The 27,109-nt window shown below is 38.1% G+C and overlaps 1 protein-coding gene across 33 annotated transcripts in view; it reads left to right on the top strand.

Annotated features, from left to right (window-relative positions):
- The window catches only part of ESRRG (estrogen related receptor gamma), a 408,187-nt gene that overhangs the window by 275,441 nt on the left and 105,637 nt on the right, over positions 1–27,109 (top strand). For all 33 annotated transcript variants that reach the window (XM_055725774.1, XM_027809203.2, XM_055725768.1 and 30 more), the window contains 2 exons: positions 4,023–4,438; positions 16,823–16,939. In XM_055725774.1, the coding sequence (XP_055581749.1) occupies positions 4,036–4,438; positions 16,823–16,939 (520 nt within the window). In that variant the 5' untranslated portion in view covers positions 4,023–4,035. The remainder of the gene's footprint in view (positions 1–4,022; positions 4,439–16,822; positions 16,940–27,109) is intronic.

The raw sequence follows: 27,109 nt of genomic DNA, 5'->3' as shown, positions 1-27,109 counted from the left end.
GTACTCCACTTGTATATTGATACTGATCTAGCCAGTGTCAGCACTGTCAATATCATTAGTAATGTGGCAGGCAGATGGAAATATAAATGTGATTGCATTAATAAATTCTTAATATATTCAACTTTTACAAGCACATAGCATTACAATTTATTCATTATTGTTTAAGACCATTTTAAAGCAGGAGTTGCATATTGAAGTGCTCTGTCGTTACACTTTCCTGCCAGCAGTGACTGACTTCAGGTCTTATTTAAATGAGGAAGTTACAAAGTAAATTTAGTAGAGATGTGAGGAGTCATGCTATATGTTGCATGTTATTTGAGGCTTGCAGCACCCTATGTAGTTTCTCTTGTATGTGGGCATGGAAATGCTTCTAGAGCTAGCGAGTTACTTTCCCTAAAGTTACTGAAAGGGAAGTTTACCTGAGAGCGACCCGTTGTTAGAAAACTTACGTGAGAGCAGCCCACCACAAATAGAGATGCCATTTATTTGACTTAAAGTCTAGTAAAAAACCCCACAACAAACCACCAAAAAACCCACAACCCCACCAACGCTTTAAAATAAATACTGTACGTTTTTATATGACACATGTTATTTCTATTCATAAACCTTAACTAAATTTAGATTTTTATTAATCCAATGTGACCTAAAATTTTTGCATTAACAGCACAATGTGGAATTGGGCTTATTCTCTTTGAATGCAGATAAAGCCATCATCTTGAAAATAGCTCTTTCTGACAAAAAGGTGTTCTTTTGAAATAAAGTCTTATTCACTACATTCCTCTTAGAGTTAATGTGAATTTTAGTGCCTCTAATTTTAGATTGAAGTGAGGTCTAGAATAAAACCCACTGGCTGACAATTGAATTTATAGATAGTTGTGAATATTTCAGGCTTGAATAATAGAGCTGTAGAATTTCAGACACAGAGAGGAAGAGAGAATTAAGCTCCAACTGTAGTTTTAGACTATAATGCAGTGGTGTCTAGGAATTCTTCAGTGTAACGAGCTAAGTAGTAATTAGGAGGGAACTGAGGGAGGGATTTTACAGAGATCTAGCTTAGGCATTATTCCAAATGTTCAGCATGATAATTTGATGGTGGTCACACCTGCCATCCGTATAAGATGGCTCTTGAATTACTTTCGTTCAGATGCGGTACAGTAAAGAAAGGAGTGAAAGCAGTAGGTGTCTGTTGCCCACCCACAGCTGGTACCCAGCCTTGTCGCTGGTTTGCCTTTGGGGGATTGAGAAAGTTTTTGTTCTCTGAGTCAGGCACTGTTGTTTTTGCTTTTCCTTGGTATGGTTAATGTTTTAACTGCATTTCTGCTTTGCCAGTGGGGACCAATCCGGTCTGTACTGTTTAAGCTGTAGCTGAAAGCAGCTCTGTCTTGGTTAGTACCTGAGTCTGCTACTTCAGAAGCATCAGCGGACTGGCTTTAGCCTAAGTAACGCTGGTGATCAGATTTTAATGCTCGTGGAACTGTGATTATGTTTTGGTTCTGACTGCTTGGAGTGGGAGATAGCCACTTCTGCACTGACTAAAACTACATGCATTTGGACGACTAATTAATTGCAAATGTTTTTTCTGGGAAGGGGTGACATTCGAGCTCATTATGGCGCAAATTAGAGAAGAAAAAAAATAAGCTGTGGGAGTCTTAGACGAGAACATGCCATCAAGCTGGTTATGACAGACTGTAGGCAGTGACTCCTGTTGCTGTACTTTGAGATTTTATCTACGGAGTCTTAGCAGAAGGAAGGTGAAAAGAAGCCCAAGTACCTGTTTAGTCAATAAAAGGACCTTAGTGTTAGTATATAGAAAATTAACATAAAGAATAAGTTGGTAGAATGTGTAAGTTAATTTGATACTTTTAATCATAGCTGTATAAAATTCAGTGTCAAAGAAAGAGGAGAGAGACAGAGCGACACCATGTTTTAGTACCCTAATAACTTCTAACTCTAGTCTAAGATCGTAATGTATGTGAGAGCGGTCCAGTAATTATAAGGTAATAAGTGGAGTGGTGGTGTAAGTGCTCTAAATTAAAAGGAATTCGCAGAGCTGCTGTAAGTCAGTGCCGACCCGCTTTCTTTCAAACGTTGACTTGAGAAAAGTGCTTAGCCCAGAGTGCAAGTAGAGAGACAAGAGAGAGCTATCTATTAATTACAGCACTCATTAACAGTGACGGCTACAAGGCAGCAGATGCAGAAGAAAAGGCACACACTACTGCAGGCTGGCAAGGGGATTTCCCCCCCTCCAGTTCTTGAGGAAAGGACAACACAAGCAGGTGGTCCATGTAATAAGATATTTTCACGGCTTTAACCTTCCCATTTCCTTGGCTTATTTGCTGACACCAGATATCTTGCTCCTTCCACCTCCCCAAAGAAGTACTGATTTTAAGTGTGGAGGGTAACGTTTCTGCACATCAATCTAGCTGATTTCCAAAATTCACGTATTGTTTGTTTGCAGTAGAATTTTACAGTAAAAATCACAACAATTGAGAGGTCTTAAATAAGATCCATGAGCACTGATTTTAGGGTAAATATCATCCTAAGAAGTTATTTTTATTGAAGGGGGTCAGGTTCTGATCTCGGTTACTCTCACTAGAAAGGAAGGCAACTGTCTGGCTTTATGTCTGTTTTCCATTGGTGAATTTGATTCCAGATCTTGAGATGGAAATTGATTTTATTTATTTAGGTTTTTTTTAACATGAAAAGATGAAGAAGCGAAGACAAGAAAGATTTAAAAAATTACTTCAGAAATTTGAGTCAGTCATATTGTCTGGAGTCATGGGTTTGCTTTGAAAGCCTGAATCTATAGTTTCAGGTGGGTGGCCTTTTGGGATAGTTGCTTTTTGGCTGATAATGTTTCTAGAGAAACGCTCGTAACTGTCATCTGTGCTTTGGCAGCTTCTGAGAGTACTGTCAGGAAAATGCTGGGTAGGCCATTTGCTACTGTGGTCTCATAATCACAGCTGTAGAAAATGAAGATAGTATCTGATTTGGAGCTTTCTAATTATTATTTTTTCCCTTGTTCTCCCTAAAATACATATTAAAATCATAAAAAAAACTTGGGAATGGAATAGACAAAGAAGACTCATTTTTTCCCTGATAGAAAATACTGATTTGTCAGATCAGATGTTACGTGGTTTTATTTCAGATGCTTAATTCTCAAAACATAAGCACTGAGAAGTAAGACAGAATCTCACGTTCTGAAAGACAGAACTTCTATCTAAGATTTCCTCTAATAAATAAGTATTTTTAAATCCAAGAATGGAACGCATGAAATGTCAGATCCTATAGAGCTGCAGATGTATGGGATAGTGGCGTAGTTATTACTGGTTAGTCTGAGGATGATGGCTAGAAAGTAATTGCAGACAGAGCTGATGAATCAATTCACTTAGATTTTTGTGAAAACGGAGTCCAGACTTAATTATTTGTTAGGGTTCCCAGCTGATGTGCTACTCTGTTACTAAATAGCTGTATCTATAATAAAGCAATATTAATAAAGGGAAAAAAAAGACTGTGGGAGACTTGCTCTTCAGTTCTGGGATCAGATCAATAGTGGATGGATACATGTTTCTGCCAAGTGACTTGACAAATATTAATTACAGAGCAGAACATTTATGTGATCAAACTTGGAAATATTTGTTCCTGATGGCGACAGAATTTACAGAAAGGAAGTACTAGTGAAAAAGGAAGGCATTTGATAGCCAAGTCATCTAAGAAGATTTTTAAAGTTTTTTGACTGGCTAGATGACAAGTTCAGAATTTAGAATTGATGTGAAGTTGACACATAGCCTAGAGGGCAGGTGGAGGGGACAACAGACGGATTTGGTCTCTTTAAAGTTTTTGTTTACTGCCTGTCTGGAGCTTTGACAAAGCTCTGTCATGCCCTTATGCTGATTACCTTCATGTAGAACAAGAGGTATTGACTAATGAATGAATGATGTGCAGTCCCTAACCCTTCCAGAGCAGCCTTAAAGAGCACTGCCTTTAATACACAGATTCTTCTTTCTCTCTCTCCACTACAGGCTTCTCTGCAGAATGTCAAGCAAAGATCGACACATTGATTCTAGCTGTTCGTCGTACATCAAGACGGAACCGTCGAGCCCTGCCTCTCTGACGGACAGCATCAACCACCACAGCCCCGGTGGCTCCTCAGACGCCAGCGGGAGCTACAGTTCCACCATGAATGGACATCAGAACGGGCTGGACTCACCTCCCCTCTACCCTTCGGCCACAGGGCTTGGGGGCAATGGGCCGGTCAGGAAACGGTATGATGACTGCTCCAGTACCATCGCTGAAGATTCACAGACCAAGTGTGAATATATGCTGAACTCGATGCCCAAAAGACTGTGTTTGGTGTGCGGTGACATTGCATCGGGGTACCACTATGGAGTGGCTTCCTGTGAGGCCTGCAAGGCTTTCTTCAAGAGGACAATTCAAGGTTGGTTGTTCTTTGAATTTCTTTTATTCCTTTTCCTCAAAGTGAAATAGTATGGTCCTTGACTGTACCTTTTCATTTGTCGCTGTGTTTGGTCCTACACACATTACTCATGGAAAAACCCCTTTGGGCTTCTTTGAGGAGATCTGTCTGTTCTGTTAAGCCCACTGCTACATTTATTTTGATTATGAAAAACAGAAAAATACTAGAGCCATCCGGTGCACGTTCAGATTTGTCTACAGTGTATGAGTTTCTCATGGGTTCCCTTAAATGATTGTTGTGAAGAAAACTATTTTCTGAAGGCTGTCGTGGATGCCTCTTGAACACACTTTGTGGCTGGCACACAGGGATTGTGCTTGGGTTTTTGCTCCTAGTTACACCACTGCCATACTTAAATTGTGGCAGAAATCCAGTTTATTTTTGCTAAAGCACCAGTGCATTTAAAATTGGAACAAAATGCAATGATGACGTGCTTTGTGCATATCAGTGTATTAATAACTGGTCTTTCACCCATACAATACACAGTGGCCCTAATTGTTCCTGAACACAGGTTCAACAAATATCTCTGTAAGACCACATTGTAAGGACAGTAAGTTGGCAGCTTTTGGTCTCTGCCCAGTACTTTGTACTAATCTACTCTTGATACCTGTTACAAATATGCCACATATTTTGGCATAAATTAGAATGAATGGAGTAATTTGCATGACCACTTGTTCTAGCTTCAGAACCAGTGGAGACAAAATAACCTTCTACTTTGATTTAGATATCATCCTTTCACATAAAATTGAAGGTGCTTTATTTAAAGAACACGAGGCCAAGCTTGGCCTGTACAGGAATATAGTGTCACATTAAATTAAATTCAAACTTCAGAGACTAAAATTGGGTTGCTAAGTCCAAATTTAAGCTCCTCAATAAACCTGCTTGATTTTCATAGATGTTGAGCACCTGAAATTGTCAGGAAAGACCAGGCAATCTGATGGTATACTTTTCTTTTTAAAAATGAGTGATGATAAGGAATATAAAGTTAGTTTCAGGTTGTAATTTCATGTAACCCCAAATTTGAAACATTTCTTCAAGATCTCTGAAATATCATTCTTCCATATTTAATGTAAACTTAATAAGAAAAATAATGAATGTTTTAATTTCTCCATTGCTGAGGCAATGGCCGTTTTATTCTGCTCTTACGCATGCTATTACTGGGGGATGATGTGGTCCTTCTCCCTGCAGGAAGTTCCCATTTTATTATGGCCATGTAGCCACTAAAAAGAAACATTGTACTTCGTTTGTTCTAATGGAGCTGACTGATACAATGTTTCCAACCAGTAAACAAACATTCCTGTGGAGGTTCCTAGTGGCCTGGGTTCCTATGTAAAATGAGCTCATATGCAGAAACAGTATGTACATTTCAAGTCTTTGTTTTGGAAAAAGTAAAAAAAAAAAAAAAAAGAGGTAGGTGATTTCACTTCACTTTCAAGAACATTTTCAGAAAAGCTCAAAAAGGTTTTCCACTGAAGCAGCTTGTATTTTGTGATTGCTAAGGTTCAAGCACCAACTTCAGCTGGCAAGTCTCTTTTTATAAATAGTATTTACTTGCTATGTAATAGCTGTCCTACAGAACTGAAATGATGCAAGAGTATTTTAGTTGTATTTTGAGCATTGAAAAATGCCACAGAAACAACTGATTCAAGTGTTGACTCCTGGCAGTAATAGGTAGACTGCAATTTTACACCACACCACTGACAGCAAGTTTCTGGGCATGGAAGCACAAGACAGGGACGTCATTCTCCAGATTAGCAACCTGGGCTTGGCTACACAGCTCAAGTTAGAACTGGCAGCTGTGCAAAATGTCTCAGTATGGTTAGAGCGCTAGCTGCATTAGCAGGTGACAGTGCAGTGAAGAGGTGAAGACAAAAAAAAAAAAAAAAAAAGAAAAAGAAAAAAAAAAGGAAAAAAAAGCCAGTAAGGCAAACCCAACCATCCAATGGAAAAGCGACAATGAAGAAACTAAGAATAGCAAGTATGTTACCATCATAATGTCATGGTAGCATCTTCAGTGATGGTGCTGACTGAACTGACACACCTACTAGGAGTTTTCAGATACCATCCAGAATAATGGAAACAATGTACTTTGGTGAATCGAACCATGGATTGTGGTAGGTGACAAGAAATATATAAGAAAAAGGTACTGCTCATGTTCTGAATGGGCAAATTCTGCCTTTAGGCTTGCATGAAGGATAATTCCTTGGAGGATTTTTTGCTCTAAATGATTGAATTTGGTCCCAGTGTTTCCTAGAGGTCATTCTTCCCTGTACCATTTCACTTCCTGGTTCATATCACATCGTTTCTCTGCTTGCTTTTAAAATAAGTTGATTACTACATAACTGCAAACATGAAACCCCCAAGAAATTTATAAATACAGAGTAGTAAACCAGACTGTTTATAAAGAGTCAAATACTGTAACTGTGCATATGTAAGGATAATATATCTTGGCTCAAAGAACTGCTTATTTTAAACGCTAGTAATTTAATTGTGATGGGTACTTAATTTATAGATTCAGTGAAAAAGAACATTTGACTTTCAAAACTTTTTGTGTTTGTCATTCATCAGTTAATAAATTAGCTCAGACTTGTAAAACCGAAGTGCTACTCTTGTTGAAATCATGGGCAAAACTGCCCTGACTTCAGTAAGAGCAAGGCTGAGCTGATAAAGTTAGATTATGAAGCACATCTTGTGTTCGTGTCAGGCCTGGTGTCCTTTCGGCTAAGTCAATGGGAGTCTTTCCATTCTTGCCATTTCAAAGGAGTCTTTTGAAATCTCAGTAGGTGAAAGCCAGAGGCAGCTGTTCAGAAAGCCAGCACGGTATCTGTACACCAGCATCTTGTATAAGACAGGAGTGAATATCACAGGATACCTAGTAGCCACTTCCGTGAGGCAGGTGTTGCTCTAATGTATACACCTGTTTTTAAGAGTAATGGAGATCATCAATCCCTTTCAGATGACAGCAATGTAGTCTAAAACAGTCCGTTCCTGGCTGACTGATTCTTCTCTTCTTCCTGCCTCTTGCAATCCCTGCTAATTTTCTTAAAAGTAAAGAAATGAAATGGACCCTGTCTTGAATTACAAGGAGGAGTGATTTTGCTTTTTTGAATATATAGTTTTAACATAGCACATAAATACATTTGGGAGTGTGGCAACATACGCATAGATTATGATAAAAATCAACAATATTAAAAAAAATAGAAACAAGAAATTACTTCTAAAAAACTGAAACCCACCAAAAAAACCCTGTTCAATATATAAAATCAGCATAATCTTAGGTCACAATAGAATCTAATGATATTCTGCCCCTTTTGTGACATATAAGGGATGGGAGAACTGGATGTTCTCTCTGCTCAGCCTAGGACTCATTCAGCTGCAGCTCTTAGTTTGCTTCTGGGATAGTTTACGTGGTGGCTGATTGTGAATGTCTCACAGAAACACACACAGCCAAATCTTCCCAAAATTGGCTTAACATCAGGGATAGTAGAAAATAGCAATGTCTAAAAATAGTTACAGGTCCATTGATTTTAGGGTCTCTCCACAGTTTTTGCTGTGCACTGTATTATTTTGAAAACTCTGAGCTTTCATTAAAAGAAAAAGGAGAAAAAATAGACTTTGCAGTTGTCAGCTGCATGCAAAGTCTCATGTTCAGCACAGAGACCTCGTACTTACCAGGTATTTTGTAGTGAATATTTAGTGTAAATACTTTTCTCATAATTTTTATTTGCTCAGTTATCGTAAAGACTAGTGAGTACACATTTTTCATTAATAACATGTAATTACTCAGTGCCTGTAACTTAAATGTTTCTGCAAGGGGATTGAAGTTATATTCTTGCTTTCAGTAGAAGGATGATAGGACTTACAGATTCAAAGATAGTTTACTATTTTGTTTTATTTTAGCCTTCATCTCTGTAAAATAATGGCCTGCATCTAGACAACTTCCTCCCTCCAAATCTTGAGGACTGTTGTCCTTGCACTCCTTAGAGTAGCATGAAAAGGCAGTGTGAAATGTGTAGGTATTGATATGTTGCCTTCCTGGTAAGGCTTGTTGCAAATGTGTTACCTTACTTATTATTTCCTTGGACAGTGTTTGAATTTTCCCCACAAAAGCTAAAACATTTTGCATTTAATATTCCTTGTAGTTCCTAGGCTTTGGGTTTTTTGTTTATATGTTTAGTTTTTAAGGAAAAACTGTTGGATGAGCAGTATTGAGGCAATCTTCTGTTTATACACAGGGTGAGTAAAGCAATTGGTAGTAAGGAGCCCTGCAATCATACTTTCGCTCTCATTTAAGAGCTTTATCCCTGAGATTTGTTGCTTATCCATGTCTCCTAACACAACAAGAAATATTCCATCTTGGGAATTCTGTTGTCTTTTTGGTCATTATGTGAACTAGACCAAGTCTGCTATCTCATTTTATGCTGATCATCTAAGAGCCTTCAGCTCTACAGTTCTGCAGTAATGTAGTTCCTATGGTCTTCAAAGCCTGCCTAAATTAGGAGATAGATGGCAGTGCTTTGTACTTTGTTCGCCTTTTTTGGTTACCCAGAGTTGTTTTTAATCCCTTTAGTGTTCAGGTTCTTCAGCCCTCTCTAGAGTGGTTACCCATTACTGAGCTAATTTGACCTGTAAATGTACAAATGCTTTACAGTAAATAAGTAAATAAATAAATAAATAAATAAAAAAAATCAGGACGTTTAAATTAGGCAAGTTAGAACTATCTATGTAAATTCAGAAAGGTGACATTTAAAATGGGCAACATAAAGTTTGATTTGAAGTTGCACATGACAGAAGTGGCTTCCAAAGGTTAATTTGCATCTCTCAAAGCTGACTCCTATAATACGGTACATCATTTTTGTGGAGGAAGTGAAAGCAAATTAAGTAAGATTTTATGGCTTTTCAGCATCCTTACTGGTAGCTAAGATTATCGTTTTTATGGAAAGATAGTGTGGAGGCTTGCGTCTTGGTGCAGTAGTCTGTGGACCTTGGCTCTGGCGCAAAGATGGCAGCCCTCCAGTGAGCCTAACACTAAATGTCACCTGAATCCATCATTACCTGATTAAATCATTCACCTTCCTTATATAAGTGAAAGTCTGTGCATCAGCATTCCTTTCAAAGAATATTTTAAGCAAGCAATGATAGATATCTTCCCTTTTCCCCGATTTCTCTGTACCTTTGGGCCAATTAAACTAGTGACTGAGTATTTTTTCATTCCTTCCAACACGTCTTTTATTCTGTCATAATGTCATTGTGTAACTATGGCAGCCAAACAAGATGAGGCAATAAAATATAAATACACTGAAATCTGAGAACCAGAGAGAAGTTTAAAGGTATACAGGTGGTTCTATCCTTTTTACTACCACTGCTTTCCTTACAGCCTTGTTAATTATATGCTGCATTTAGATTATTAGAGAATAAGAATGAGCATCCCGATTTGTGCATAGCTATTTCGAACTCATCAGAATCACTCAGAAAGAGATGTGGTTTACAGGTAGTACTGGAACAGTGCGTATGTAGCAATGCCATTATAATTGGGTCTGGGTCTCTATTTCCTATAAACTGAAAGCTTCCAGCCCACTTACGAAGCTCTGTGTAGTTTGAAACTAGAGACACATGAAGTCTCAGCTAGCCAGTGATTTATTTTAATCTTTCTATAACTTTTTAAATGATTTTTTTTTTCTCTGCTGTGAAAGTAATTTGGTTTGTGGCTTTACAGACTGAAATGTTCTGTGTACCCATAAACAAACAATGACAATTTTCCGTGCTATCTTGGTAGGATGTATCAAACCAGACCCAGATAAATACCAGTAAGGATAAAATGTAGATGGTTTGGTCTTTCTGACTTGGATAGCTCTTTGGTGACTGCCAGGCAGCAGGGGTTCAGTTCTATTTGTGTCTTCAAAGCACTGATTCTCTGTTACGATGACCTAAATGCCCTTCATTTCTGTTGAAGACAAAGAAGTTGACTCCAGTGGGAATCAAAGGTAGCTGGGCCCTAACAGGTGTCATTCAACACCCCCTAATATCAGCCTTATACTGAAAATTATAGTGGTTTTTATGATGCTGGAAACCCATCTACCTAAAGTTAGAGGCTGGTGCAAAAATGTCGTGCAGTCAGAGCAACCAGCATCACCTTTACATTTTTGTTTCAATTCTGCATTCATGTTGTTTTCTAGGAGTAAAAGAAAAAGAAATTAGGAAATGCATTTTAGAAGTTATAAGCATATTACAATTCAGTAACATAGTAAACCGGCTTCTTTTAGGTGACTCAACATAGTGGTTTCCTTTAAAATCCACTTTTAAGCTGGCTGTTTCCCTCTGTCAAACACCATCTTACACTGTAGAGTAATTTAAAAACCAGCCGTTTCTCATTAGTTTCTTATTGTGACAGAAAAGGCAACACAAGCAACAGACACGTAAGCATAATCCTTCATATGGAGTCCTGTAATCTTAAAAAAATATTTGAGGCATTTAAGAAGCACATTTTAAAACATTCTGTAACTCTGTGTGCGCAATATTGTTTCTGAAGTCATCTGGGTGAAAAATTGTGAATACAGTCAACTTCAGGCTTAATCAGCTCCAGATGACAAGTAGCAGAATTCATAGGTCTATAATTCATAGAGCTATCTACAGTATCAGGTGAATCCATCTAAGGATTTGTCAGCCCAAACTGGATTCAGCTAGGTTCAAGTCCAACCTCATTCCAACCTGACCCCATTTCTGAAACCTTATTGATAAGAGTACTTTTACTTGTGAAAATATTTACTCAAATTCAGTTGAGTTCTGACTGCAAAGTAGGGAGCAGAGTCTGCAGGAACTGAAATTTTTAACCTCAGAGAAAATATTTTTACTTTTCTCAGTTTAGCTTTGCTAAGTTCTATAAACATCAAATACAAGCCCATCTGGGACTTTTTCTTTATTCTTCTTTTCCTAAGTTAGCCTGTTGTTGCTTTTTATTTCCGATAGCACCTATTTCTCCTCGGTTTCTCAGGAGCTGCTTGTTTCTGTTCTGGTTGGATTACATATCAAGGTGTGACCTGATGTACTGTAATTCGCTCTCTGTGTTGGCTTAGATTCCTCTGTCTCTTTCTAAGACTTGCGTTTTATTAATTCCCAGACGATCTATGGCTGTAATCCTGGCTACTTTTCATTTTCCAGAGTTTTCATGCGTGCCAGTCCACAGAGAAGCAGGTGTATTCCTTTGGGTCTGTCACCCAGGAAGACAGAGCATGAAGGTGGTGCCTGGGGTCAACCTTACTGCAGAAAGGCTTAAATCCAGTGATGCAGAGGCCTCTATTAAGAATAATGAGAACACTTGATTTTTAAATACAAGCTTTTGAAAAAAAGGTATTAGGTTACAGAAGCTGAAAGAGAAAGTTTGGGAGAAAAATGGGGCATTATTGAATATAAATAAAGAGATACTGAAATACAGTTCCATGAGCTGATAGTAGCATAAAATTACTACATTGAAGGAATAATTAATTCCTCTCTATTTTTTTGCCTTTTTTACCTTCCCCCCACTTCTGGATCTACATTCTCACACAGTAGAAGTTTCAACACTGGTGTCTTCAGCATTCCTTCTGCTTCTGTGAGTGGTTCATGGCTGCTCTTCCCAAGCACATTTTCACCCTGTGTCTCAGTCCTCCTCATGTCTTTTACTTCTCCAAAGATGTCCTGAGCATATTCCAGTAGCTCATAGCAATCCTTTTACATCTTAGTGTCAGAATATCTAACGTCACAGTGGGAAAAGGGAAATAAAGCTTCTGCGGACAATTGCTATTTGCAGCTTCTATTCTTGTATTTCTGGAAGAGAGATCCCTATTTCAGCCTGTCCCACAGGCTGGAGCCACTTTCTAGAGCCAGCTTCGCCCCCTTGATATCTGTGAGGTTCTAAACTTGTAACTGTTGATGACAGCACCTTCGTTTGGGATCAGATGTCAAGGCGTAAGGTCCAGTCATCTCAGTGGCCTCTTCTTTGTCATTGTTTTCACTGCTCTTCTGTTACCTTGAGTGTTACTGTCAATTCTGTGCGAGAAATGGCCAAAATGGTCTCAAGCATCTTGGCTGAGTCCAGTTGATTGTCTAGCTTGTAAAGCCATCGAGTAAGTCCCTGTACCATTACAATTGTACAGTGACTCCATATCTCATACAGGTAACCTTCAAACCTCATCTGTGAGATGGAAAAATTAATATCTTGGCCCGTTTAACCTGGAGCTGTAAAGATCTGACAGTCTGAAGCATCTAAAACCCCAGAGCCGGTTGCGCAGTGTAAGTTTTAGCAGTTCACCTGCTCTCTCATGATCAAAGGGCATCATATTTTTAGTGAGTCAGTTGCACTTGATAGGCACCATGTGTTCGTAGTATTTTCTCATTTTTTTGACCGAGATCATAAAATTTAACAAATTAGTAGAAAAAAGGAATGTTTTTAAATGAACATTCCTCAGTGCGTGAGGAGAAAAAAGGGACTCAGGCTGGCATAAATCCTGTTGTATTATTATAACACCTGGCAGTGTGTTTGGGGAGTGAAGATTTGACATATATTTTTATTTTCAAACGTCATACTAGTTTACATTACTCAGCCCTTTAACTGCCAAACTGTAAAAGTCCATTACACTGCTGAAAGGAATATACAAATTATTCCCTGGCACTTCAGGCAGGAGTTTTACATATACGCTGTTACTCTATCAGCCAGCTAGCTGCACAATTCTATTAAGGAGTAAGTGAGAAAATTATATTGCCTGCAAACTAATTGTACAAAAGACTCTGAAATAAGTAATCAGAGCCCAGTCCTTTCTGTAAACCAGCCAGGAGATATTATGAATTGCTCGATCGCTCTTGTCAGTCCAGTTTAAAGACTCAGAGCTGCCATGCTGATTTTGTTCACTGTGTAACACAGCCACCTCTCCAGCTGTTGACAGGACTGGGCAAACTCAACTTACATACTCTTACTAGCTGCTCACTTTCAGCCACTAGCATCATGTAGTAGACAACTAAAGGTCGGGCCTCCTGAATCTTCCTCGTTGAAATCAAATGTGGATCTGAGCATCCTGAATGGATGTAGTGCACCTATGAAATTGTACAGATTCCCAAACACTTCTTAAAATAATTTCTTTATTTATTTTTTTAGTGTATAGAAATAAATAAGAAATTGTGAGAACTCTAGAAATAAATAAGAAATTGTGAGCACTCTAGAAATAAATAAGAAATTGTGAGAACTCTTATGACCTGCAGTATACAGTAGATGTAGATCTTTAGTAAAAATATATCCACTAATACTTTTGAGTGCTAGGTAAAATGCATTTTGAGTGTCCATTGCAAAATTCATGAGGTTGTGGTGGTTTTTTTATTTTATTTTTTGGTTGGTTTTTTTGTTTTTGTTTTTTTTTAAGGAAAGCTCGCTGTCAGAAATGAAGTCTATCCATAAGAATATTTGATAAAGTACTGCATTCATGTATGGAGTGGTGACAAAATACTAGTTTTCTTGAACCCTTACTGCAGTCTAGCCATATTCTAGAAAGCTGAAACATTTTAGGGGAACCATCTATGGCCATTGGTAAGGTGTGGCTCTTTGCTGCAACAATAAATCCAGTTGCTGTAATTCTGCTGAGTTCATTGGAGGAACTCTTGCTGCCATCTTCCAAGTTTATTTACTAACATCAAAAATTAAGATTTAATATCAGTTGTAGAGTATAATTCATTAAAGTACTCTAAATAGATAGGAGAAGATTCCCCTTCTAAGATAAAGAACTGGAAACTAAGTGACTAGAATAACAGCTCATTCTAGAGCTTTTCAGGTGGCAAGAATTTGCAGGAAAAATGTTAGGTTGTCGGTGCATAATGTGTTGCAGGCCACAGACCCTGGCCATGTTTCACAGGATTTTGCACAAACTTGAAAGGTCAGGGTATGGATTAGAAGTCTCTATTTAGGGAAATAAGCAATCTTGCTTATATTTTTCTGATTTTGAATACTAGCTTTGGCGTTGGCATCTGAACTGTTGTCATCTGTGCACAAGGGCTCTGGCTGCAGTGGGAGTGCTTCACTTGCCTTGGACCAGAGCTTTGCTGCTTGAAGTTCTGTGTTGTAATCTCAATCTTGATTTTGATCAAGATCATTTCTGACCTTGCGTAAAGATGTCTTTGTTCTGCAAAGTATTTTTGATTCCCTGTTTCTTTTCTTTTCTTCTTTTTTTTTTTTTTTTTTAATAGGGTTGGCAATATATTTATGACTACAATATGATGAAGTTAATGAAATACAGTTTGTGGAAAGCTTTGAAGGTCTCCCTGTGTAGTGGTTGTACCTCACTAAAAATGCCTTGTTAGAGTGTGAGAGGATAATATGAATCTTTTTTTAAAGCTTGCCTTTACCACCCTTTCCTATGTATCCTTACAGAAGCGTTATCTCCTAACTCGGCTAATGTGTATTGGAAAGAAGTTTTGCAGGAGCTGTTGCGCTGAATTTCCTGCCTGCTGTATCCTTCAGTTTCTTAAATAGCTTTTTTCTCAGGAGCTAAGAAAGGGGAAGAGGACTAAACTGAAGTTTTGAGTTTTGTTAACAAGAGCCAGTAGCGTTCAGACACAGCAAAATCTGTTTTACCCACCGGCATTGCTAAGTCAGTGATGCAGCAGTGTTCAGGAGGAAGAAAGCCTGCACAGGCCTGAAAAGGGCATGCAGAGTATGCTGGTTATATTGTTAGTATATACATTGTACCATGCAGACCTCCTTTATCATAAATACTTAACCAATTTTCAATAGGTATAAGTGGTTTAAGTATAATTTCCTGTTGAATTAGCAGTTGCTGAGCATTTGGTCTTTGTGCAATCCTGCAATCCACTAATGTGATATTTAATGAGGACACATCAGTCTGGAGAAAGGTAGTCAATATAAATCAGTGTTTACAAAGTGTGATTAACTCTGAAATATTTCATCAATGCTGTGGTCCCAGGCAGACTCTATGCTAATTATTAGAACCTGCGCATGTTTCAGGGGACTTTGATGGACCCTGAGTGCAGCAAACATGGAGCAGCAAAATTGCAATTATGCTCGGACTGCCTCTGATGACAATTTATGCATTTGGTGTGATGACCTCTTGCTTCCCAAGAGGGCAATAAACAGAATGCATTTTCATTAAGATACTAATGCACTTAATCACAGGGGGAAAGGGTTAGAAAATAAAGAAATACCTTTAAAGCAAGATGTGACAGGCTGATGGGGAAGATACTTTATTTAAAAGTCAGTTTCCTGGTGAAACTTCTGACTGCTGCAAAGTCTGTCATACTGAATGTAGTCATGGGCAATAGGATGCATGGCTGGGCAGCTGAATAAGCTGAGCTAAGCTGTTTTATGGAAAATGCAGTGGTACTAGGGCAAAAGAGAACAGATGTTCTCCCATTTGGACTTGAATACCCAAAGATGTGATTTTTAAGAAGTGTAAAGGAAGTTACTCATATGTATTTTACCCATTCAGTTTCAGGCTTTTTTTTAGGCTCCCCCCCCCCCATGTTTTTTAGGGTAAGTAATATGAACTAAGCAGTAACAAAAAAAATGGAGGTACTGCTTTGCCCAGGAGGGCTCACATTTAAGGGTCTAGCTTGTTCTAAGCATTAAGGAAAGCTGGGAGAGGCAGAGGCAAACATCTACCCCATGTTGTTATTCTGACAATTTGGTAGGAATGATCCTATTTCTGATGCTTCTTGGTACAAGAACTCTGTAGAGAGGAGGAGAGATGTCCTGGCTGAGGGATCTGACCTGGCAGCTGTAGAATGTGTTAGGTGTGGTGGTAACAATGCTGGTGAGCCCTGCCTGATACACTGTGCCTGCTGTTGTGGAAGGGGAAGGGCAAAGCTCTCTCATAGTACCTGTTACAGTTGATTGTGCAATAAAGCACAACAGTCTTTTTTTTGTATTGTAGACAAAGACTGATTAAATTGGTGGAAAAAAAAGAAATGAAGAGTGTTCTGGCAAGGAGCCTGAGCATGTGGCTTGCTTGGTGTAGTCAATGACAGAATTTCCTCATCCTACCAGCAAGAATAACCTATGTGAAGGATTTTGCTAGGGACCATGTATGGAGCCAGACACAGACTCACATTGTGGAGGTTTGGGGTTGGGTTTTTTCTTCCCCCATACAGCTGTCTAGATTAAAAAAAAAAAAAAGTAAAAAAAAAAAAAGTTCATCCTCTAACTTGGCTTTTTGCTTTTACTTGAAAGGTGTTTCCTTTCTATAGCACAGTTTACTCTTGTTATATTCCAAAATTAAACACAACAGCAATTGTATGAGTACTTTGTATATCCATTGTGTTGATTAGTCAGCGATTCTGAATACCTCTCTTTTCCTATAATTTCTGTTACAGGTAACATAGAATACAGCTGCCCAGCAACGAATGAATGTGAAATCACAAAGCGCAGACGCAAGTCCTGCCAAGCCTGCCGCTTCATGAAGTGTCTAAAAGTTGGCATGCTGAAAGAAGGTAAGACTGGTCAAGTCAATATGTATCTCTCTGCGAACATGTGCAACAGTTGTAGGGCAACTGGTAAAGAAGACAGATAGGTGAGTGTTCTAACCAGTTACTGTAAAGGCAGTTTTCATGTATACTTGCTCTTCCTGACCATCTGTTTCTAAGCTATGGAATCACGGTGTATGTACATAGAGTTCATCTTCTCTGGAATATTTCAAACTGCATGTAGTATAGCAAGATGTACCCCAGCATTTGTTCTCCTTCAGCAGGTAACTAATAGAAGAATCATCAGAGTATATCCTCTCATTTTCCTTAAATGCTTTAACACCATGAATTCTCAAAGATTTCTTTCCTCCAGTCCTTATCCACTGTTTCTGGCAGAAACACACGCTGTGCCTTCTTTTCCCCTATTTTTACTCTGTTGGCATTTCATCAGGACAAACGAAAGGGTTACTTCTCAATTAAGCAAGTATAAATATTGAGTGTGTCTACTGAAGTTACTGTAGCAACACTGGAGCAAATAATGGCATACAGAAGAGTAGTATCCACCCCTCTTTTTTTTTTTTTTTTCTTTTCTTTTTTCCCTTTTTTTCTAAAAAGCATGTGAGAACCTCTGCCCCTCAGTGTAAGTATATGTTGAGTGTTTCAATTAATCAGTTACATTTTGAAGATCTTGAATAACTTGTAAATAGAAGAAAACGTTTCCAAGAAACAGTACTATCTTGCCTGGAACTTGATTCATCAATGTTACAGAAAGAACAGTTTCTTAAACCTTGGTCACGTGCTATGCACTTCTGTTGCTGTTAATGTATATGCAAAAATATACTTTTATGTGCATGTATTGTATACATTATTGTTGTAGTGCACTATTACCACCAAGAAAGAATAACAGAAGATGTCATGGACTTCTGAGCTAGATAACCTTTCAAAATGGAATCAACGTAATGTTTTCTAAATATTGTCTTCACTGGAGAGTGCTTGGTGTTAAGCAACCAGTTTAAAATAGTCCCATGCAATTTTTCTTTGTCAATGCTTAAAAAGTCAGCTCTAATAGATGGCCGATTTTTGCAGATCGTTTGATGGTAATTTAGAACAGGTTTGATATACAGCTATCAGTAAAATCCAAGAACAATACAGACCAGTGGAGAGATGATGGACAAATTAGGCCTATCACGCACCTACAGACATATTCTTATTGGATTATACTTACTAAGAATAAACCCAGTTCTGTGCAACTGCTTTGGCAGATGCTATGATCCTGTGAGCCAAATCCTGCTGTCCTTAGTCTTACTTGAGCAAAACTCCTGTCAGATTCAATGGGGATTTTGCCTCAGTAAGAACGGCAGGATTTGACCCTCCCTTCCAGTGATGGTGGGACAGTTCTTTTATTTGCCAAAATCCTCATATAACTGACCACTAGGAGCAGTTAACTTAAAGGTTAAATTGTGATGCTTAGATAAACTGTAGAAAGCAATAAATGTGTGAGTATGGCACCTTTTGAAAGGGGCTGTGCTGCTTAACATCTTTTTTTAGTAAGTTAAGACCCTGTATCACTAGTAACCTAATTTACAGTTATGTTGAGCAACTTGATTGGAAACAAAACAGTGCTACCAAGAGTACATACAGGTTAATTAGACCTTCCTTTTAAATTTTGAGGGCACCATTGCACATGCATTAACATATGTATTTAAAAATCTTGTCCGTGTGCAGCTTCTGGGACTGCATGAGGAAATGAAGTGACTCTTCTACAAATGAGTAATTATCTGTTACCAAAATTGTGTGCGGCTTTACTATGTTTCTGCGTACAGTTTTGCTAACAGATAATTTAGTTGGGCAAATCAGATGCACGTTGTGAATCAGATTTTTTGCACAAATTATTATCCATGGATGCAAATCAATCCCACAGTTTGTTGGTTTTTTTTGATCAGGAATTCATAAATTGTTTACCCTAAAAGTACATACCTTTTTCTGAATGTTCTACAATGACAAAATAGCTAACTCCTTTGTAAAGAAGGTTCCTTTGCTAGGCCCGCTGCTGGGCACACCATAGTTTTTCCACTCTTACTGTGTGAGTTTTTCTGTCAAAACACAGTAAGATTTCTATGTATTTTTAATTACCGAGTCTTTTCATTTAAGGAAGAGTTAGCTTATGTTCTTTTCAGGTATTGCTTATCTGCCACCTTATAGGACAACCTAAAAGAATTTACAAGGGCGCTTTGTTTTCTTTCCGACTTTAGTGGCCACATTTATTTTTGAAACCATACTGATTCATAGTACACTTTTACGGTTGTACTTGGATTAGAGATACTTTTTTCTTTTGTTGTTCTTGGAAGGTGGTTTTGGAGGCAGGTGTTGTTTTTACCTATGGGAAAGTCTGGAGATGAGTTTTTGTCTTTGACCACATCCTTTATGCACTGAGTGAAGAATGATGATGTGCTTTACTTCTTGCAGGTGTAGTAAAGTGATGTAAATTTATTGATTAGCATGGACTTACACGGAGCTGAAATAATTGCCTCTGTATCTTAAATGTTTCTTTATGTACAGACAAGGGTTTCAGTCCCATGCAGCATGTCAGAGATCATGCTGCAGTAAATCTATTCAAATGTAAACCTGTTCAATTCAATTACCAGTTTGTAATAAAATTTGCTGCTGCAGCCTCCACGTTTGTCACAGCAGTCTCTACATGCTGATGGCACAGCATGCCTGGAAATTGACAGCCTAAATCTATTTACAAAAAAAATTTAGCTGCAGACCTGAAATAAAATCAAGTTTAAACAGCTTTGAGAGAAGCATCATATTCCTTACAAGAACTTCTGCACATCTGCCAGTGTGCATCTTCTCCAGAAATCTTATCCTGTTAGTGGGGAGTTTTCTTCTAGAAATTTTCCTTAACAAACAGTTGTTAAAAGTAATCCTAAGTGAAACATTGATCAGGCATTTTGCTTTCCTTCCCGTTTGGAAGGACTTTATTACATTGTCATTTTGTGAATTGTCATATAAAATTCATGATAGAAATCACAGTGCCTGGAAGAAGATCCTGAGTTTTATTTTAGCTTTTGGGGCAAGGTCCGAAACCCACTTACAGAAAATATATAGAGTGGCTTCTCTTACGACAGCTAGATGTTAAATCATTTATTGTGGGAAGATAATGGTGCTTTTCATCTAGCATCCAGTGTTTCTGAGAGAGACCTAGTGTTAGGGTTTTGGAGTTGTGTCTTGGGGTCAGTTGGGTTTCTGGTCACACACAATACAGGTTGAACGGGGAATTTCTGTACATATTCTCAAGCATGTCAGTGAGGCATAGCCAGCAACACCTAGATCAAGGTTCTTAACAAGTCACAGGCCAGAAGCTAGAGAAGGAAGGGTGAAGCAATGTCATACTGGGCTGAGCTGGGGTGGGATTGAAGTGCTGGGTCCTGTCTGCATCTCCTGTTGAGTAGCACAAGAAAGTTTCTGCAGACTGATTCAGAGGAACAGTTCATTTTGGTATAAGGCCACCCATGGACTGTTACTTGAAAACAAGTCTAGGTATATGGGTATTTTTGAGTATGTGTTACGCTTTATACTGAAGCTTTCAGCAGACACCGATGAGCTTTTAAGCACACAACAAATAGGTATCGTCTTTTCATTTGCTTTCCTGCATAATGGTTATTAGCAGTACAGCAGCGTACACTTTACTCAAGGAAGAAACGTTGCATTTTTCTGTTTTTAATTTTGTGTCTTGGTGTTATGAAAAACCAGATTTTCAAGGATCACAATTGGTTCTCCTGAAATATAGTTTCTTTGACTGTGCTTATGTTTTGGTGGATTCTTTCAGATTTACAAGAACAGATGAAACAACATAAAGATTCTAGTGTAGTTTACGGAAAAACTTGTCAAATGTATCCCTAGTGATTTCTTTAAATAATATTGCAAGTGCTAAAAGGGGGTATGGGGGTGTGGACAGGCAACAATTTGCCCTTTTTGAAAAAGAACACGTTTAAGATATTTTCTAGTTGGTTTTGTTTATAACCAGTCTTTAAAGTTTGGCCTTTCAGACTCCTTGGAAGCTGGTGATTAGTTTGCTTCAGGTGGTAGAATTAAATCTGCATTCACGTGTAAGATTGGGTGTTTTAGCTATTTTCCTTTTTATAAAGCTAGTTAGAGTGAGAAAAGGGTTTTGTTTTGTTTTTTTCTTTTCTAAGAAGGAAAATTGGATGTAAAACTGCCAAAGTTGATACGGGAAATCATGGGTAGATGTCTGTTTCTTATTTTTTTCTATTGCTAGTCAGTCTGGTTGAATTCTGCTTTTAATCCTCCATTAGTACTGTGTGCCTTTTAATACTGTCTGTGGGACTAAGTATAGTACCATGTGGCTATGATAGAAGGTATTATTCCTAGTATACTACAGATCTTGCTCAGAATAGCTGTCCATGTGAAATAATTCCACTGGAGTAATTATTCCAAAATAAAATTCCTTCTTGTTTCAGGTGCAGAGTTTGTTTTTTCAAGAGGTTATTCCATATGTTTCAGTTTTCTCCATGGAGGCAAAGTCATAGCCTCAATTTTTTCTGTCCCTATATTGTAGCAAGGTTAAAAATTATGGTTCAGAGGGGAACCTGTTGAGTGGCACTAACGCAGCTTTCAGACCATCTGAAATACTGTATCCTGTCTTGGCGCTCTCAGTTCTGAAACTTCTTACAGGACTTCGTACTTCTTACAGGACTGTTGACACCAAAACATCTCCTATGTATCTCTCATATCTGGTATCTGGACATTTTCAGAATTTTTTATGGGTTGTTTGCAGTGGCTGATCTGCATTGCTTGTTGTTTCAGAAAGTGTAGCTCATAAGTGGGTGATATATAGGGAATCAAATTTATTTGAAAAGCAAATTATAATGAAATGGCAGAAAATCTGGGTTGCTTCATGTATGTATGTTGTATTTTCCTTTGTGTGGAAATAGTGGAATATGTGGCTTTACAAATGATTATCGTTCACTTTGTACCCAGTTAGAATAGACAGTGACAGAATTCCAGCTTAATTAGTCCAGCTATTAAAAGTGGGAGGCCAGATCCTCACCTAGTATTAATGGAAGCTGGTGGAGCTACATTAGATTGCTGTTCATTTGGCGGGTTTAGCAATCTATGCTATGGGGAAATCGGTAATATACCTTTTTGTGTCTGTGAATCTTTTCTGTTGATAGTATATTAGCCGTCATTCAGGTTCTAAAAATGAATAGCAACTCTCCAAGCTCATCATCTGGCAATGCTGACTTCAGTGTAACTCTTCCCTCACAGTTAGCGTGTTGTATTCGCACTCCTCACTGAGTAGCTCTTAACACTTCTCATTTGTTTGTTTGCTTGGGTTTTTGAAAAAGGATTCATGCAGTCCCTCAAAGTGGCTTCATCATCCCTAGGGTGGTGTTAAGGCAGTAGTCAGAATCTGCCTTGTGTGCAAGGAAATTCTGTATTTTAAGTTTTTCTTGAGCCCTGATCTGAATAAAAGCAGTTATTGACAGTTTTTAAGATGCTTGAACATTTCAGATGGTCACAGTACTGCAATGAACCAGATTATTACAAATTAGTTAAACTTTTTTTTAAATGCTAGAATTGCTTTTTTCTAAAGTATTTCTGCTTCACGCTTTGAGAGATTTCATTCATTCAAATATAAGGATACTTTTTTTTTAAAGATGTCTGTATTTTAAAGATGTGTGTATTTTAAAGTATAAATTAGTGAGTTTATTATGCAGAGGTTACCGTATGAACATCTTTGGCTTGTGTTAAGCAGCAGATCAGATTAAATTATTTTATTGATCTTTTCTGGGTTTGACAGTCTATGCAAATGAATCCACTACAGCAAGGAGAACAGGCAGCTTGAGTTTCTTCTTACATAAAGAGGTGGGTGATATGCACAGGGGCAGATTAATGGATTCACTCTCAAAATAATAAATAAAACTAAGCAATCTTCTTTATTAACTAAGGATGTGTAACCACCTGTGTTTTAGGCTAGCCAAAAAAACCTGCTTAATAGGTTTCCTCTTACGAAAAGACCTGTGCATAAGACGTTGGCAAGGTAAATTTCTCTTGCAAGTCTAATACCGTTAGTCTGCCAAGAAGAAAGCAGAAATTATTGTGGAGGAAGTTTTAGTTTCTGCTGCCTTCAGAAATTAGAACAAAGGGAAGGAGAAAGCATTAATGGTATTCAGAGAAAATATTTCTGTACAGGATGACAGTTAATAGAGCGGCGTTGACCTCAGTGATATTTCTTATGCTCTCTATTGTGATATTACACTTAAGGAGCTCCTTCATTAATGCAGGATATTAAACAAAGCTTCTGTGTCATAACATCAAGAGATAGCACGGTGCGTCTTCTGTTGAAGTCTCTTCTGAGTATCGACCCTTCTCTGTGTTTCAATGTATTATGAAGGAGTTTGCTTACTAGTGCAGATATTTTTTGAAAGTGTTCTTTTTCCCCTTCTTTTCCCTCCTTCCCCCCCTTTCCTCCTTTCTTCCCCCCTTTTCTACCCCTCCCCCTTTTCCCGTTCAATCCCTTTCCCCCTTTTCTTCTCCCCTTCTCCCCTTTTCTTCCTCCCTTCCCTTCTTTTCTTTCCCTCTTCCCCCTTACTTTCCTTTTCTTTCTTTCATTCAACCTGTGCTTGGTTTAATATATACTGGGACCTGTTAAATCTCCTTGGAAACAATAGAAACTAATCTCTAAGTGGTGTTGGTGTTCCTAAGTAGACCTCTTTCCTCCTAACCAAAATGTGGCCTGATAGCCCAGTTCCCACATTAGAACTGACAGCCCAATTTGTCTGCCCTAAAACACAGCTCATGACTATCCACTCTCTGTAACTGATGAGGAAGGACAAACTATTCGACTGCAGGTTAGTGTTTATAGTGAGCTCAAGCAACTAGCATTTCTATTCATCCATTACAAAAATGCTGAAGAAAAAGCAAATATTGGTGATGTGGATATTCTTCCTGGGTTTAGAAATCATGGAAGTGCCTACAGCTCAGACCAGCTGTCAGCCTCCTGAGAGGCTCTCGCTGTGCTTGTGTTGCAGTGTTGTGCCAGTCTGGTTTATGTTCTGCTTCTGAGCATTTTTGGTGCCCATAATCTCATTGGGAATGAAACAGGAAAGTCCCAGCAATTCACTGAACTCAGTCTTCAAACAAATTTTCTCTCTTTTTAGATACATTTTTGTTTTGCAGTTGTCTTTTTATACAAATAAACCACTTCGATAAGAAAGGCAGTACAAAGTGAATGTAGAGAAATCTGGATCATTTATGTGTCTGTATGTAAGAACTATTTAGATTTCTTGGCTTTCCACAGATTTGCGAGTGTACTTTTTTTGACGTTAGCATCTGCAGATTCAGGGTCAGAGCTCTTTGCTGGTGTTATCATCTGCACTTTCCTTGAGATTAGATGGTAGGCTTAGTTCTGCTCCCACAGTCACCACTGGCAAGAATCTCAGTGACTGCAGTTGTTTGCAGTTTTAGGCAAGCATCAATGAAGAATGAATTCAGCCTATAGTTACTTTGTAGTTTTGTTATTAAAAATAGTGAGTTTGAAAGATTTTGAATGAAATGAAAATCTGTGGTATTTTTCTTAGTGCACATACTTTACCTGTTACTTCCTCAGAATTAGGAAGAGTAGGTTCCACAGGTTCAAAACTCTACTTAAATTGGAACACCGTTAAAAATTAATCACCATATGATGAGAAAATATTAGTACAACCTGTGGTTAACTGAACAACCTCATTTGTCAAATTTCTCCTTTTGATCCTAAAATAAGGAAGCAGTATTTTTTTTAATTTTCCAGAAATCATAATTCCATTTTTAAAAGATACTCAGAGGATTTGGCCCCTGTGAACATTTGCACTGAATGTACAGTGACAGCGATGTAAGTGATAAGGGAAGGCAGAGACAAACCTTGAAGGATGTAGGACTGTGTATGACACGGTGTCTTTTCCTGTGGGCTCCCAGACAAACAGCAGCCTTTCGTTCTTGGTGTCAGCCACCCATAAACACATACATCAACATGGCACTGCCATTTATTGCATAATGCTTGAATTCTTATACTTGGGTCCTGACCTGTATTAAATAGAGGTTATTTTATAGAGTGTCATTAGTATTATTTGTATTCTTTGTTTCTGCTGTGCAGAATTTTGCACATCCCCTATTTGAGTGGAATAGGTTTAGCATTTGGCAGTGATGCGTATGCATAGCTCTGAAATGCCGCTTTGGAGCCAAGCCCTTTTTGTATTTTACTTAGCCCTTACTTGGGTGGCACTCATATCTCCTTAATAAGACTTTCACTGTGTAAAACCTTAGTAGAAACAACAGGATGTATTACGGTAGGATTATTTGGCATGAAGTGCTGAAATTGTGTAGGTGCTGCTAAATAGAACCCATGTGGTGGATGTACAGGCAGCTTTGGTGCTTGGGGGTGGATTGGCACCAAAAGCCTGAAGTTTGAGAACTCTCTTGTCCTCTTACCCAGCCAAAGCAATGGACATGTCGAGGAGCACTGAAATTACTATCAGCAGTTGTTACTTCTGACCTCATATGGTACTATCCCTCAAATATTTCACACTTCTAAATCTCTGCTGTCCTACAAAAAAAAAAAAGGTTTGAATCAGGATGATTTATTGGGATGGTGATGTAACTGAATCACAGCCTTCCTTCTGGTCAGTCATTGTCCTTTTTTAAGCTGGCGGTGTTTTTACCAGTCTTTGTCACTTCTACTCACTGAGTCACTATGTGAAGCTGGAATATTATTTCATTTGCAGTTTGTAATGTGGCTTTTGTGGTTGAAAGCCAACAGTCTGAAAACTGAAATAAATGTCATCTTCAGCAGTGAATTGTCATTATGTCAAACTTTGCCATGCTTACTAGCTGTTCTAGTAATAGAACTCATCTAACCAGCCTTTTCTTTTTTCTTTTTTTTTCTACTTTTTATTTTCTTTGGGTATTTATGTGACAGAAAAGGGAAACTAAAGTGGGGGGTGGAGTCTGTTTTCCTTATAACAGTGACTTAATATAGCTATTAATCTTTATAAATGAAAAACATAGCTTTATTTTAAGCCTCAATAGTCTTCTGTTAGATTAATGATTCTGGACAAAGTCAAACACAAGATACGTTAAATATATTCACTTACTAGACAATATCAATATTTTCCTGTTTGTCTTTTATTGTTCCAACAAAGTTAATATGTTTATCTGTTTTTCTCTTCTGAAGCATCTGGGTTTAGTTCCGAGGATCATCAGGTGTAAGATCAGATGTCTATTTGATTTACAGTTTTAATGCAGCAGATCCAAAAATGAACCCTCTCTACAACTTGCTTGCGTAGGATCTTACTGCAGTCCATGTTACAACAATTATTAAAATAGTTAATTTAGAAAAATTGAAATACTTTCTGAAAGAAAGTCCATGTGATACTATTTTATAATTGACAACTCCAGTCTGTGCCCTCAGTGGCAGAATTGTTGGTGTGCTGTAAATGTTTTGCAGCAAAACTGCTTGACTAACAAGAGAATGTTGGTAGCTTGCTGCATGCTGAGCACATGCAGACCCTAGGAATCAATAACTAATACAAGACTATCATTCTCATCCTTTGTCTCCTTTTCTTTCCTTTTTCTAGCCAAGAGGTAGTCCATACAGCAATGCTGTTCTTGTCATTTTTGGTCAGCCACGTCAAAATTATTTATTACATCACCATTACCTTTTGTCTCTTTCTAATACTCCTTTTCAGTCCTCCTTTTCAGCGTGGGTAGCTGACTGAAGAAAGGCTTTCCAGACGGGCCATGTCTTTTGTTCCGGTCTGAATCAAACAACAGATCAGTCTTATATCATTTGTTAAACAGTTGTACAGCCACACGTTGCTTTTCATGATAACTGCCAGATTGGGTTTACAATGGTGCCCGGTGTCTACATTTCCTAAGTTCTATCTCATTTTCATATTTTCTATAATTCAATGAAAGCTTAAGAAATGGGCACCTTAGATTTCGTTGTGTGGTCAGTCCCGAGGTTTATCCACTGAAATACAAGAAAAGGATATAAGTCACCGGAGCTACTGCATTTCTGCATATAGTTTGTGGAATCGGTTAAGGTAAGATGACTTAAGAGATGGCATAAATATACTTGGGATTTGGATTGAGGGTATGCGCCCATGATTGTTGAATGTTAGAAGAGGTTTTGCT

The sequence above is a fragment of the Falco cherrug genome, chromosome 13 (genome assembly GCF_023634085.1).
Source record: "Falco cherrug isolate bFalChe1 chromosome 13, bFalChe1.pri, whole genome shotgun sequence".
In the NCBI taxonomy this organism is placed as follows: Eukaryota; Metazoa; Chordata; class Aves; order Falconiformes; family Falconidae; genus Falco; species Falco cherrug.
This window is presented reverse-complemented; position numbering and strand designations above follow the sequence as displayed.